The 13,415-nt window shown below is 36.6% G+C and overlaps 1 protein-coding gene across 1 annotated transcript in view; it reads left to right on the forward strand.

Annotated features, from left to right (window-relative positions):
- Positions 1–13,415, forward strand: part of LOC110020175 — a 31,222-nt gene that overhangs the window by 10,599 nt on the left and 7,208 nt on the right. Inside the window, exons 9-10 of the mRNA XM_020718181.1 lie at positions 10,108–10,296; positions 11,248–11,411. Coding sequence (XP_020573840.1) covers positions 10,108–10,296; positions 11,248–11,411 — 353 coding nt within the window. The remainder of the gene's footprint in view (positions 1–10,107; positions 10,297–11,247; positions 11,412–13,415) is intronic.

Genomic DNA, 13,415 nt, shown 5'->3' on the forward strand with positions numbered 1-13,415 from the left:
ACTCTTTCAACTATAGTTTTCTTCGATGCTGTCTTTCTTCTCCTCTCCACTATCACTCTCCTTTTTTCTTTAACCATTCTTCTATCCTCTCTCTCTCTCTCTATCTATCTATCTACACACACACACACATATAATCACACACATATATCTATATAAACGCAGCTTCCCTTTCCACCTTGCGGATAGTCCGATGTTCCTGCAGATGTATCATGATTCTGTTGCAGGATTATGAATATTGCAATCTCATAAAAAAGGTAGAGAAAAAGGCAGTCAAACCAGCAATATTTTTCTCTGACGCTGAAATTTCAAGTCGTGCAGGAAAATACAGATTTACACTAGTTGGAAAGTTTCAATCAGGTCGCCCTAAGATGGAGATTATCAGGAAGGTTTTTGAAAATTTCAAACAAGTTGGGGCTTGACAGGTTGGCCTTTTCGACGGAATACATGCTATGATACAGCTAAACATAGAAAAATATTGCAAAAGGATTTTCTCAAAGAAATTTATCACAATCGAAAAAGTTTCAATCAGGTTGCCCTAAGATGGAGATTATCAAGAAGGTTTTTGAAAATTTCAAACAAGTTAGGGCTTGACAGGTGGGCCTTTTCGACGGAATACATGTTATGATACAGCTAAACATAGAAAAATATTACAAAAGGATTTTCTCAAAGAAATTTATCACAATCGAGGGCAATAATATGAAATTGCTCAAATGGATCCTAATTTTGATCACAGTCAAGAACTCCCAATTGCACCTATCTGGTTCTCATTACATGAACTCAAGCTTCAATTATTTGATCTACTTATCTTATATGCAATTGAGACTATCCTTGGAAAACCTTTGCAGGTAGACATATCTACAATTCCTTTCTCATGGCTCTATATTGCAAGAATTTTGATTGAAAGAGATATTACACTACCAGATGTAGAAGAAGTCTGGTTTGACTCTGCTCACAATGATTTTTGGCAAAAAACCATTATGAAACAAAGACCTTACTACTACAAACACTGCAAGATGTTTGAACACCCGCAAGAGAAATGTTTCAGATTGCACCCACAGTTGAGAACCAATAGTTAAAAACAGTTTGGCAAAAACCATTATGAAACAAAGACCTTACTACTGCAAACACTGCAAGATGTTTGAACACCCGCAAGATAAATGTTTCAAATTGCACCCACAGTTGAGAACCAATAGTTAAAAGCAGGATCATGCTGTTAATGCACCCACGTGATAGCCAACCTAAGGAGGGAATCACCACAAGACATGAGTTGGTGTCAGCCCCTGAGAACCCTTCTCCTGACCATATTATAAAGGATAATGTTCGGACCGAAAATCAGTATAACCCTGCAGCTCCTTCATGCTGTTAATGCACCCACGTGATAGCCAACCTAAGGAGGGAATCACCACAAGACATGAGTTGGTGTCAGCCCCAGCCCCTGAGAACCCTTCCCCTGACCATATTATAAAGGATAATGTTCGGACCGAAAATCAGTATAACCCTGCAGCTCCTTATCAGGAAACATTAGGTGCGGAGGTGACAATTCAAACTTCACATACACTGAAACCTATCGCTGTGGCAACGACTGCCTTTCCTTCTACTGCGGTTCTAATATCTAATCAGACCGACGATCACATAAGCCAGTCTTCAGATGAAGAATGACATACTTATATTTCTCGGTGGAAGAAGAAGACTGGGGGTACACTCCAACTTGAAAACTTAATGGACGATACTTTGGTTACTCCTGACAATGACACGACACTTCAAAATTTTATATCTAGCTCCGCTCCTAAAACTAGAGGAAGAGGCAGGACTAAACTGGCTCGTCCCTAGCTATTTACATTTTTTATTTTTTTTTTTTTGAGTCTATCTGTATCTTTTTGTTGGGGCATTACTGTACTTGGTATTGTATGGGTAGGATGTCGCTATTGGGTTCTCTCATACAACATTTATGTATCTTTTCTATTTCAATAAAATCAGCCTTTGGGCTTTTCATAATATATATATATATATCTAATCAAATATTGGTTGCCAAAGAAAACTGCGACGAAGGAGGCGAAGGAGCCTACTAAGGCAGCCAAATCTCCCAAGAAGGCGGCGGCTTAGGTTTTGGATAGGTGGCTTTGTACGTAATTTGAGTTCTGGTTCTGGTGTTGCTGGTTTGGGAAAGAATGTAGTTTGGTAATGCAATGGTTTTTAATTTGAAGAAAAATATCTATTTGTTTGAAAGTGTTGTGCTATTCTGCTCAAGCTGTGGCTTTTCCGCTATATATATATATATATATATATTAAAAAAAAGAAAAAAAACAGAGAGCAATACAAGAAAGTAAGAAAGGAGAAAAAGGTATTCAAGAATAGAAAGAGAGATTATAAAAAAAGAGATGAATAAAAGGAGAGAGAAGCATATTCTTTAATCCTCACAAACTTGTTGTCTCGGATCTTTTTCAATAAAATTGCCTCGCGAGCAAAGATAGAAATGTAGAAAAAAGGCCAGAAAAATTTAAGTATCGATTTATTTTATTCCAATAAGGCTGGATATCAATACAAAATTAGGACACCCACATTAGTCTAACGCAACAAGATAATTTTGTGTTTTGCGTAGAGGGTGATAAAATTTTGTGCATGTTTTTTTAAAATAATGGGTTTAATGACTCCCCTGTTCACAATTGCTTAGACATTGACTATACTTGTTTTTTAAAGCTTGATGGAAAGGCTAAATACTTATATAAATGGCCATTTTGCGGGGTAGATATTGGAATCTTATCAACATTTAGATTAAATGAACTTGAAAAAACCAAAACACATGTGACTTATGAACATAAAAGTTACTAAATTGAAAATGAAAGAATACTAAATTATAAAATAACAATGAAATGAATATTCAAACAAAACAAGGGTATTGAACATAAATGGACTTATAGGAAATTTGTAGAAAATTTAATAATTTGCTATAAACATAAAGATAACCCTCTTACTATTCAGGGCTCTCAAGGCCTCTGGACTAAATGAAAATTGAAATAGTAAAATGAGCTAAGGGAGTACCTTTCTTATAAGATGAAAAATGATTCCTGTGAAGTCAACCTCACTAAATTGCATTCATATGTGGATAAAAATTATGACATTATTGTAAATAGATTAAAAATTTGAAGCCGAATCTGCATAACGTATACACACGTGGATAGAAAAGGACTTTATTGAACTCAAAATAAAATTGTATGTATCCAATTGTAAAACATTCGTGCATACAATAAAAATCCATAATAGAATCCTATTAATTTTAAAGTCATGCACGGAACATCAGACAGCTCTTCAACTCAAACATGATGTGTTAAAAACATTTAAGTATATTAATGTGAAACACCAATGGAGGGGGCAAAACACTAACATTGGGGTCCGATCTAAGAAGAAAGCTAACCAATGGTCTATTATAAATAGCAATTTGAAGATGCACCCATGAAGATATTTAATTGAGATTTATTCGTATTTTATGTGCTTTATGATTTTCTATAAGCATTATATATTTTAAATTATTATATAGTCATGTTCCATGTTCAGAATATTACTTGCTCTTCTACTATCTTTGAAGTCTCAAAAATATCCCTTTTTAGCTTTTAAACCATTGTTTTATGTGCTATGGCTTATATGATCAACTCCATTCATATATTTATTTCATTTAAATTATCATGGTTGGTGGATCCTTGACCTGCATAACTTTTCAAGAAGATATTGTTGTAAACAAATATATTACACTCTAAAATGTATTCTTTGTACCTAAATTATTTACTAAGTGAAGGAAAAAAATGCGTGAGAGGGAATACTCACTTAATTGTCATTACCAATCCTCAGCCGTAAGGCTACATTTATAGGGAAACTGGTCTCTTCTAATTTACAATCTTGCCAAATATATCTAACCTAAACATAGAAAGGGAATAGTTCTGAAATTAACATAAACAGGAAGAGAATAAAAACTAATCAATGAGTTTTTCAAATTATTTTTAATTAATCCATCTAGCACTCCTTGGTTGCCTGGCAGGGCCACCATGGAAAGGAGGCCGTCCCCCTAGATTTCCACTCACCTACTAAGCTCGGTCGTAGATGTTGTAGAGAACAATCTTAGTATTACACTCTTAGAAGTTGCTTAAAGGAAGAGCGTTGGTTAATACATCAACTTGTTGGTGTGTTGGGATATAGCTTAGTTGTATAATTCCACCATGAATTTTTTTAGAGATAGTGTCTATCAATTTCAATATCTTTGTTCCTGTCATGATGCACAAAATTTTTTGGCAGTACTTATAGCTGCTTTACTGTTAAAAATAATTTATAGGCCTATTAGAGGTACATCTCAATTCCCTCAATAATTTCTGAATCTAGATTCCTTCACAGATTCCAAAGGCAAGTGCAAGTTCCCTATGCTCTAATTCTGTACCACCTTTAGAGAAAACAACTTGCATTTTACTTTTTTGGGTGACTATATTTCTCTATACATAAGAGCAATAACATATGGTGGACCTTTTGTTAACGAGTTCCCTAGCCTAACTGCATCAATGTTGACATCTATCTCTCCATTTCTTGTTTTCTTAAAAATTAATCCATAAACAAGAGTCTGATTGAGAAACCTTAGGATCCTATACACCATCTTTAAATACTCTTCATTTATATTATTCATATGTTGGCTTACAATACTGACAGCATGTAATATATGCCTTAGAATGTGATAGGTAAATGAGTTTTTCTACCAGTCTTTGATATCTTCTATTTTCAACATATTTTTTTTATCCCATATTAATTTTTTTGTTGGGATCCATTGGAGTATCAACAGGTTTGCGCCCAATCATGTGTTTTCTCTAGCAAATCTTGGTTGCTTTCCTCTATGATATAGCAACGCTCTTCTTGGACCTTGCTACCCCCATTCTTAGGAAATATCTCATGGTTCCTAGGTTGTTGATTTTAAATTCAGCGATAAACACTATCTTGATTTTAAGAATTTCTCTGTCATCATCACTAGTAAGAATCATATCATCCACATATACTATCAGTTCAAGTTGATTTTAAATTCAGCGATAAACACTATTTTGATTTTAAGAATTTCTCTGTCATCATCACTAATAAGAATCATATCATCCACATATACTATCAGTTCAATAATCTTATCTCCTTAAGCGTGTTTTGTGAATAATGTGTGATCAGCCTGACATTGAGACTATCCTTTAGATCTCATAATTTTAGCAAATCTTTCAAACCATTCCCCTGATGATTGCTTATGACCATAGAGAGACTTCTTGAGTTTGCATACTAGGTATTTGTTAGAATCCTTCGCAAGTCTTGGCGCTATCTCCGTGTACACGTCTTTAGGATCACCATTCAAGAAGACATTTTTAATGCCAAGCTGATGCAGTCCCTACTCTTTGTTAACTGTTACTGAGAGAACTCTAATAATGTTTAGTTTGACAACTAGTGCAAAGCTCTCTTGATAGTCAATCCCATAAGCTTGAGTGAAACATATTGTAACCGTTGTATTTTTGAATCTCTCAATACCACAATCAGCTCTGTACTTGATGTTGAATACGCATTTGCATCCAACTAGCTTTTTAGCCTGAGAAAGTTTTGTAATAATCCATGTGTCATACTTTAGTGCTTGAATTTTTTTCTTCTATTGCTTTCCTCTATTCTGAATTTCTAAGAGCTTCATAAATGAATTTAAGAATTTGCACACTATCAAATTTATATATTAAAATTTTATATGCAGTGGATAGCTTTCCATAAGCTACATACTCCTGAAGATTAGATTTAGTACACATTTTCTTGTCATTTGCACCAAAGGAGAGAGGAGATAACTCTTGATTTCTAGATTCGCCCGAAATTTTAGGTGAGTATGGACTCGATTGCTTGCACGGCTTCGACGATTATGTTTTTGCAAGTTGTCTTCCACCTGCTCAAGAATTTTTTCTTCCTTGTTTATACACAAAGTTCTTTGTTATGAACTTCGGATTGGGTTGTTGGGACATCCTCAAGTAGGATATTTTCACGTAGTGGTGTTTGGGAGATAGAAGGGGTAGGTTGTGAGGCAATGTAGGTGTTATTAAGCGTATCCCAAAATTGATGTTCTTTTGCACTCTCTCCCTGAGCATTATATTTTGGATTGTATGATTGATTTTAATTGATTTTAAAAAAAATGTGATATCCATGGAGTTGTAGTGTATTATGTTAATAGGTGAGTGGTATTTATAGCTTTTTTTGTTTGAGACATGCATACTAAAGGAAAATATAATTGATGGATTTAGGGTCAAATTTTGTGTGGTTTGGGGAATAGATGTGAACAAAAGATACACACTAAAAAAAATTTTAATTGTACAATAAAAGAGAGAGTTCCGGTGTGGTGATATTTATCTATCAAGATATGAAGTGATGTTTTGAAATTTTGTACTCGACTAGATTGTTGATTGATAAAGTATGTTGTAGTAAGTACTGCTTCCCCCAAAAAATATTTTTGAACATGATGAGAAATCTTAATTGAGCGAGATACTTTAAAAAAATGTATGTTCTTATCGCAACTATCTCATTTTGTTGTGGCATATTAATACATGAACTCATAAAGATGATTTTATTTTTTGAAAGGTAAGATCCAATGATGGATTTGAATTTTTCTTTTTTTGGTATTATCAATTTAAGAATCTAAAATTTTTATTTGAATTGAGTTTGAACCATGTCATGGAAGGTTTAGAAGATTTGAGTTGTTTTAGATTTCTCCATTAGGAATTTCAAAGTGGTTCTAGCGTGATCGTCAATGAATGAGACAAACCATTTAGTACCACCGAGGGTTCTTACAATTGAAGATTACCAAATATCAACATGAATGATAGTAAAAATATGTGTGGGTTTGTACTTGATCGTGTGATTAACATTTATAATATGTTTGGCAAGTTGAAAAATCTCACATTGATAAGTATTAGGTTTTTATTGATCGATAAATGAGGATTAATTTTGCAATATAATTGAAATTAGAATGACCAAGGCGACAAATGTCATGCCATGACTTATTCTGTCATACCTGTCCCGTATCTGGAGCTGATATCTCAATCCTCTCATCTCCTGTCATCACCAAAACTGATCTCACCGATGCTGCTCTGCTGGAAAGGGCTCATGTGATCTCGAGCTCCGTCGAATGGAGTAGGATGATGTGCCTCCCATCCATGTTGAAGGAATGTGCTCTTGAATCCGTTGTGGTGAGTCTTCCTGTCAAACTGCCACCAATAAAAGCAACATCCATAGGGACAATATCGCACTACACATAATCCTATAGCTGGCTCCCGATCAAAAACTCCACTAGACATCTCCGATCAGTAATCCTATAGCTGGCTCGCGATCAAAAACTCCACTAGACATCTGCGATCAATGTTGACTATGTTCTCTTTCTTTAGCCACATCAGAGAATTTGGTTGAGAGTGCCTCTGAGTCATAAGACCCAACTTTTCTACTATCTGTATCAATGCTACATTCTTACTGTTCCCTCCATCGATGATGAGACTGCATACTTTTTCGTTCATCGTGCAGCGGGTATAGAAGATATTGTGGTGAAGCTACCAAGGATTCCTCATATTCCCAATCTATGGAATTCGTCGAACCACAAGTGCTTTTCCTCCATTTGGTGGAAAATGACACACCTCACCTTATTTCTTAGCTTTCTCCTCATTTCTAATCTTCTCACCGACGCCCTGCTCGGCAAAGTACATGACTCAGTTTGTTGGGCAATTGGAGTCAATGTGCTCAAATCCGTGGCTTTTGAAATATTTTCTGGCAGATTGTAATAGGCGTGCTACTCTTCTCAGATTTTCTCTCAATTAGGGTGTCTCTATCCTTATTTGAATCAGCTTTATCAACTCCTTGAGGTGTGCTCTTACTGGTGTCTCCTACTATGAGTGGCTACCTAGCTGGTGGTATTTGCCTACTCTGCTGGTGTCTCCTACTATGAGTGAGTGGCTACCTAGCTGGTGGTATTTGCCTACTCTAATTCTACTGCCTCTCCACTTTCAATGCTAAGGTCTGGACATCTCCAACTAATCATTAAGGCTATAGTTGTACCATATTGCTAATTGTGGCCTTCAGACTACCTAGACAATGGGTTATGGTATGCTCCTCTAGATTGACTAAATTGCACCTCATTTGCAACTGATCAAATTGCTTCCCTCTGCTGACAGGTTCCTCCGCTATAGATGATGGAGCCTCAGAAATATATCATGACGGTAATGGGGTGAGAGGTATGTCCTCTGCATTGCTTTTTTCATCTTCTCTCACCTAGTAATTTTATCGTTGTTTTCTTTTTTCCTCTGTTTCTGTAAGTTCTCTCACTACAAAGAGACATTTTTCTTCAACTTGATAGCAACAAATTTGACCATCTTATCTTTCGACACATCCTTATACTTGAAGATTCTTTCAACTCCTTGTAGCAATTAAATGAAATCATATGGATCCATGCCTCCATCAATCTGTGACATCCACTTTGATGCCGAAGTCTTTGTTACCTCCAAATGGTATATCCTCTCCCATATGTATGGAAGGGATTTCGATACCCTTCTCTAAGCCTCCTCTGATACTGGATTTTGAAACATTGTGACATGTCTTCTTCATTGCTGAAATTCTCCCTATGGAAGGGATTCATATCCTCATCTCTTTCTCTCTTCGAACTTTCCAGATCTTGGTCGAGGGTAACCTCCCCTTGAGTCATCGCATCAATCTCTACAAGCCTTTGAAGACAACAAAGTTATCACTGTATCGATTCACGAGTAGGCTCGGGCATATATCTTCTTGGTGGCATGGGTAGGGTTTAGGAATATGAAAAAAAATTTTAGTGGGTGTGGCTTGTGTAGGGGCGGATGCTAGGAAATCCTATGATGAGAGTAGGGTTGGGCTAGCCTAATTTCAAATGATACCGGAGTTAACCCAAACCTCAATAGAAACTGAAATATATTATTACTGAAATTCAAATGTTACAACATGATTTGCAAAACAGAAAAAAATAACGATACAACATCAAAATTAGGGTGTAGGCGGGGTAGTTATGCTACAATTAAGGGAGAGTTTGGAGAGCTGGGTGTTGCTGTAGCAGGGAAAGGGTGGTTGGCCGACGGTAGGAGGATGAAGGCAGAAGGTGGGAGGTGAAGTAGACGGGTAACGGTGGAGTGGGTTAGCTGTAGGATGACTTGTTGGCCAGCAGGCTGTCTGTAGGAGGAAGTGCGGGGCAACAGGTTGGCATGGATAGCACAGCAGCAGGGGATTGGTCATGCGGCTGTGGAATGACATGGAGCAGGGGATTGCATGGGAGATGACAGCAAGGAGGAAGGAGACTTCACATGGGAAATCTGAAATTAGAACATAGCCAAAAACTACCTAAGCAAGCAAACAACAAAAATATAATAGAATAGATGATAAACGAAGGGGAGACTCTCCCCTTTGGGCGGAAACTAGGAAAGAAGGGGAGAGGATTGGCTCCAGGCTTGAGATGGAAATGAGCCGGGGAAGGAAAGAACGTGAGCTAGTGTCCCACCCAATGGAGTGGGAGAAAGAGGCCAGTTCAGCCTCCTGCCGGGCCGAAGCTTCCCTTTGAACCGCTGGCTGGTTCAGCCAGGGCTTAAGCCCCGCGCCATCTACTGTGTTGCTAGTTCTGTTAGATCAAAAGATGTTAATGCATGGCTTTACTCAAGTTAAATATGAAAAACATGCTGAATGTTTGAGCAGTTAATTTTTCACTATTTTGTTTATGAAGTTAGAGCGTTCAAATCATTTATCCCTGATTTTATTTTTTTTCTTCTGTTTTTTTTGTTATCTAATTTTCTTGCTCTGGCTTCAAAATAAGAGATGAAATTGCAAATCAATTTGCATTGCATGTAGACTTTATAATCCTGCTATTAGTGTGTCCTGGTTGAAAGAGCCATCTCCTGTTTTTAGCTGAGTTTGGTTTTCTCTGTTGCTAAATTGGCTTCAAAATAAGAGAAGAAATTGCAAATCACTTTGCATTGCATGTAGACTTTATTATCCTGCTATTAGTGTGTCCTGGTTGAAAGATCCATCTCTTGTTTTTAGCTGAGTTTGGTTTTCTCTGTTGCTAAATGTTAGTCATCCAAAGGGCTGAGACCTGGAGCCTATGACATAGATGCCTCTTCCAGACTAACTCTTCTTGGTAATTCATATTACCGTGATATGCTCGGTGAATTTGGAGCTCTTTTTGCTTTAGCCAATCGCATAGACCGAGTACACAAGAATGCCTGGATCGGATTTCAGTCATGGAGAGTTGGAGCTAAGAAGGTAAATAATAAGTACATTTTAGCATGCTAAGTTAAATATCTCATTTTAATTCTACTTCTGTAATTTTTTTTTATTTTTTACCATTAAACCCCATAATTATCAAGCAAATTTAATTGTAATCAATGTGCAATCTCCCCTGGCATCTTTTGAAAGTTTGTTGTGTTCTTCAAAATCATAGTACTTTCAAGTCATAGGGCATCTATTATTTAGTGAGTACAGTTTTGAGGGACAAGTATTATGAATGACGAAGAGTTAATTAATCTTATGATGATTGGTGGCTAGGTAGAAATAGTTATTTTGCTCATGCTAGTTCTTTATCTCAACTCACAAATGGGTTTTATCTTTACATTTCTTATGTACTATTCACATAACACTGGGACATAGCATATGAAATTCCAGCTTTCTCAATATAATGAGCAGACATTTACTTGCCATATTTACGTCTCACAGTTAAATGTTGCTTTTTAATATCATGTTTGATGAATTATAAATGCTAAAAATGAACTTTAATACTTTTAAAATATTAGCTTTGAGAAGCAATAATTCCTGGAAGATCTTTTTTTTTTTTTAACTTTTTTCAAAACCTTAATCTCAATCCAATCTTCATGAAAAACTTGTCAACATGCACTACGCTGCACCTTGCTTCAGGTGTTTCCTTTTTCTCTACAACACCCGAAAAGGGCCAAGTAATAGTTGCCCTTGTACTACAATTAGCATGCCGTTTGTTGAGGCCCCTTGAACATCTAGATTTCCTTTATTCATCATTGCTTCTTTTATATTGTTTTTCTTAAATGTAGTCTTTCTTTTCAAATAAATTAGTGCAGAAAATGTGTTTTATTTATAAATCTCATTATTTAGGGTTGCCCTATTCTTAAGAACCCGTGACATGGAAATTTTGAATTGATATGCGAGTGCAACTTCAGACATAAACATGTTCTTTGATAATTATAGGAATCATTGTCTAAGAAGGCTGAGAAAGCACTCTTGGAGTCCATTGAGGGGCAAAAACATGGCGATGCTTTATATTTTTGGGTTGGCATGGACAAGGATCCAAGAAATCCTCAAAATCAAGATTTCTGGACCTTTTGTGATTCTATAAATGCTGGAAACTGCAGGTATGTGTTCTTCATGTTTCCAAAATTGTCGACATTTTACTAATGCCTTGCTGGTGCTTTATATTGTCCGCTACTTTCTTCTAAGATTCCACTGTACTTTGTCGCATTTTTTGAATAATAAATCTCGTGGTATTTGAATATCTGAGCCATGGAAATGATTCTATGATTAAAACCCAAGACATATTCATGTAACTTTGTTTCCAAGTAATAGGGAACAAGCTGTGGGCAGATCTGTCTATAGGATAAGGGTTACGTGCCAGAAAAAAATCCCTACAAAATGAGAGAATATGAGAGTTTCATGCTCGCCATATCTTTGAATTTCAGGTACGTGCCTTTAATAAGATAAGGTTATTGAATTGAAAAAAGTAAAACCATTGGCATTACCCGGAAGAGCTTATCTAGAAGAGAAACTTGTAATTGAACTGACTTTGCGGCACGCAATAACATGTTAGTTGATCACATCAGGTTTGGTATGAGGGGTAGCACCTCATAGTAAGCAACACCATGCATCAGCAATGAGTGATAAAACATCATTAGTAAGTGCCAAGAGGCATTGACACTTTGTCAGTGAGCAACACCATTATTAGCAATATGCGGTAACACATTATTACTTAGTATATTAAAAGCTTTCTCTGGAGCTTTAAAAACTGTAGGAAACTTCTAATTGAACTGAATTTGCTGTCTATTTATAAACTTGAAGCTGGATAATTTAGCCAAATTAGATTGTGTACTTGGTACTTATATGAGACTGACATAAGAGATAGCAGTAATAACTCATCAAAATTTATGTAAACTTGGATTGGACGGGTCGTGCTACTGGGTCTGTCTACCTAAAGCTAAGCTTGCCTGACCTGTAGATTACGGCCAATGCAGGCACCATCTTTTATAAATAAACAATGCTCCAAAATACCCTGTTGTTGGTGACAACATCGTTATTGCAGTGCCAGTGATAAATCTAAGTTTTGTGCAGTGGATCGATGAGAAAATGTTTGAGCCTCACCCCTTCCTTCTCTAGGTATGGCAGGAATATACGCCAATGTTTGCAAAATTTGTTAAAAAATTCTCTCCTGTGTAGAGTAACAATTAAAGAGAAATTACTCTTTAGAGGTGGAGTGTTGAGATCAAAATAATTTGGAGTTTTTTATTTCATAAAATTTAGTGGAAAAGAGGAATGCTAGCAACCAAAGAGTCTTTTGATACACTCATCGCTTGTGTAGTGTCAACGTGAACACTCAATGGCCCCTAGCCAATGGCAATAGTGGATGGAGCTTTTCCTCATGCTGACATGCCTTGGTTAGCTTGGGTAATACCAACTAATAATCTGGTTCAACCAATTTAGGCGTTCTCAGGCATAACTCAATCTTTAGGAGTTTGGCAGGAGGATAATGGAATTCCTTGTAACCGAGCGTATTTTTCTCTTCGATATTTTTGTAAATGAACACTGGGAAGATGAAAGAGAGGGAGTTGAACAAGCGTTTCAGCCTTATAAGAAGGAACAAAACCACCTTTCATAAAGACTTGGAAATGATGAGAGGTGGAAGAAGTTGTCGGAGTTGACACGGAGGTTTCGTCGCATGCAAGGGAAGGCGTCAAAGCCACGAGAGGAAGCTCCGTACAAGTTTGTGCTGGTCGTTGAGCCTTAGTTTAAGGTAGATGACGTCCTTGTCGAGCAGAGAAGAGGAAGCGACGTCACTGTCAAGTAAAGGAGGTAAGTGCGAGAAAAGCTTCTTACGCACGCAGTGACGCTCTTTCTCGGGTGATCGAGCCAAAGAAGAAGAAAGGGAAGAGGGCAATGACGTGGAAAGCTAAGAGGCTTGTATGTAGCAGAGAACAAGCCAGATCATGTGCAAAGAAATAGGAGCTCTTTGACGTGTGTAAGGACTTTCAACCGAGTCGTGCGCAAGGATTTTTACTGATATATTAAGAGGGTAAGTTTTAATTTATTTTATTATGTTAATTAAAATTACATATATAAATATGTATATATATATATGTATATATATG

This window comes from Phalaenopsis equestris, unplaced genomic scaffold (genome assembly GCF_001263595.1).
Source record: "Phalaenopsis equestris unplaced genomic scaffold, ASM126359v1 Scaffold000094, whole genome shotgun sequence".
In the NCBI taxonomy this organism is placed as follows: Eukaryota; Viridiplantae; Streptophyta; class Magnoliopsida; order Asparagales; family Orchidaceae; genus Phalaenopsis; species Phalaenopsis equestris.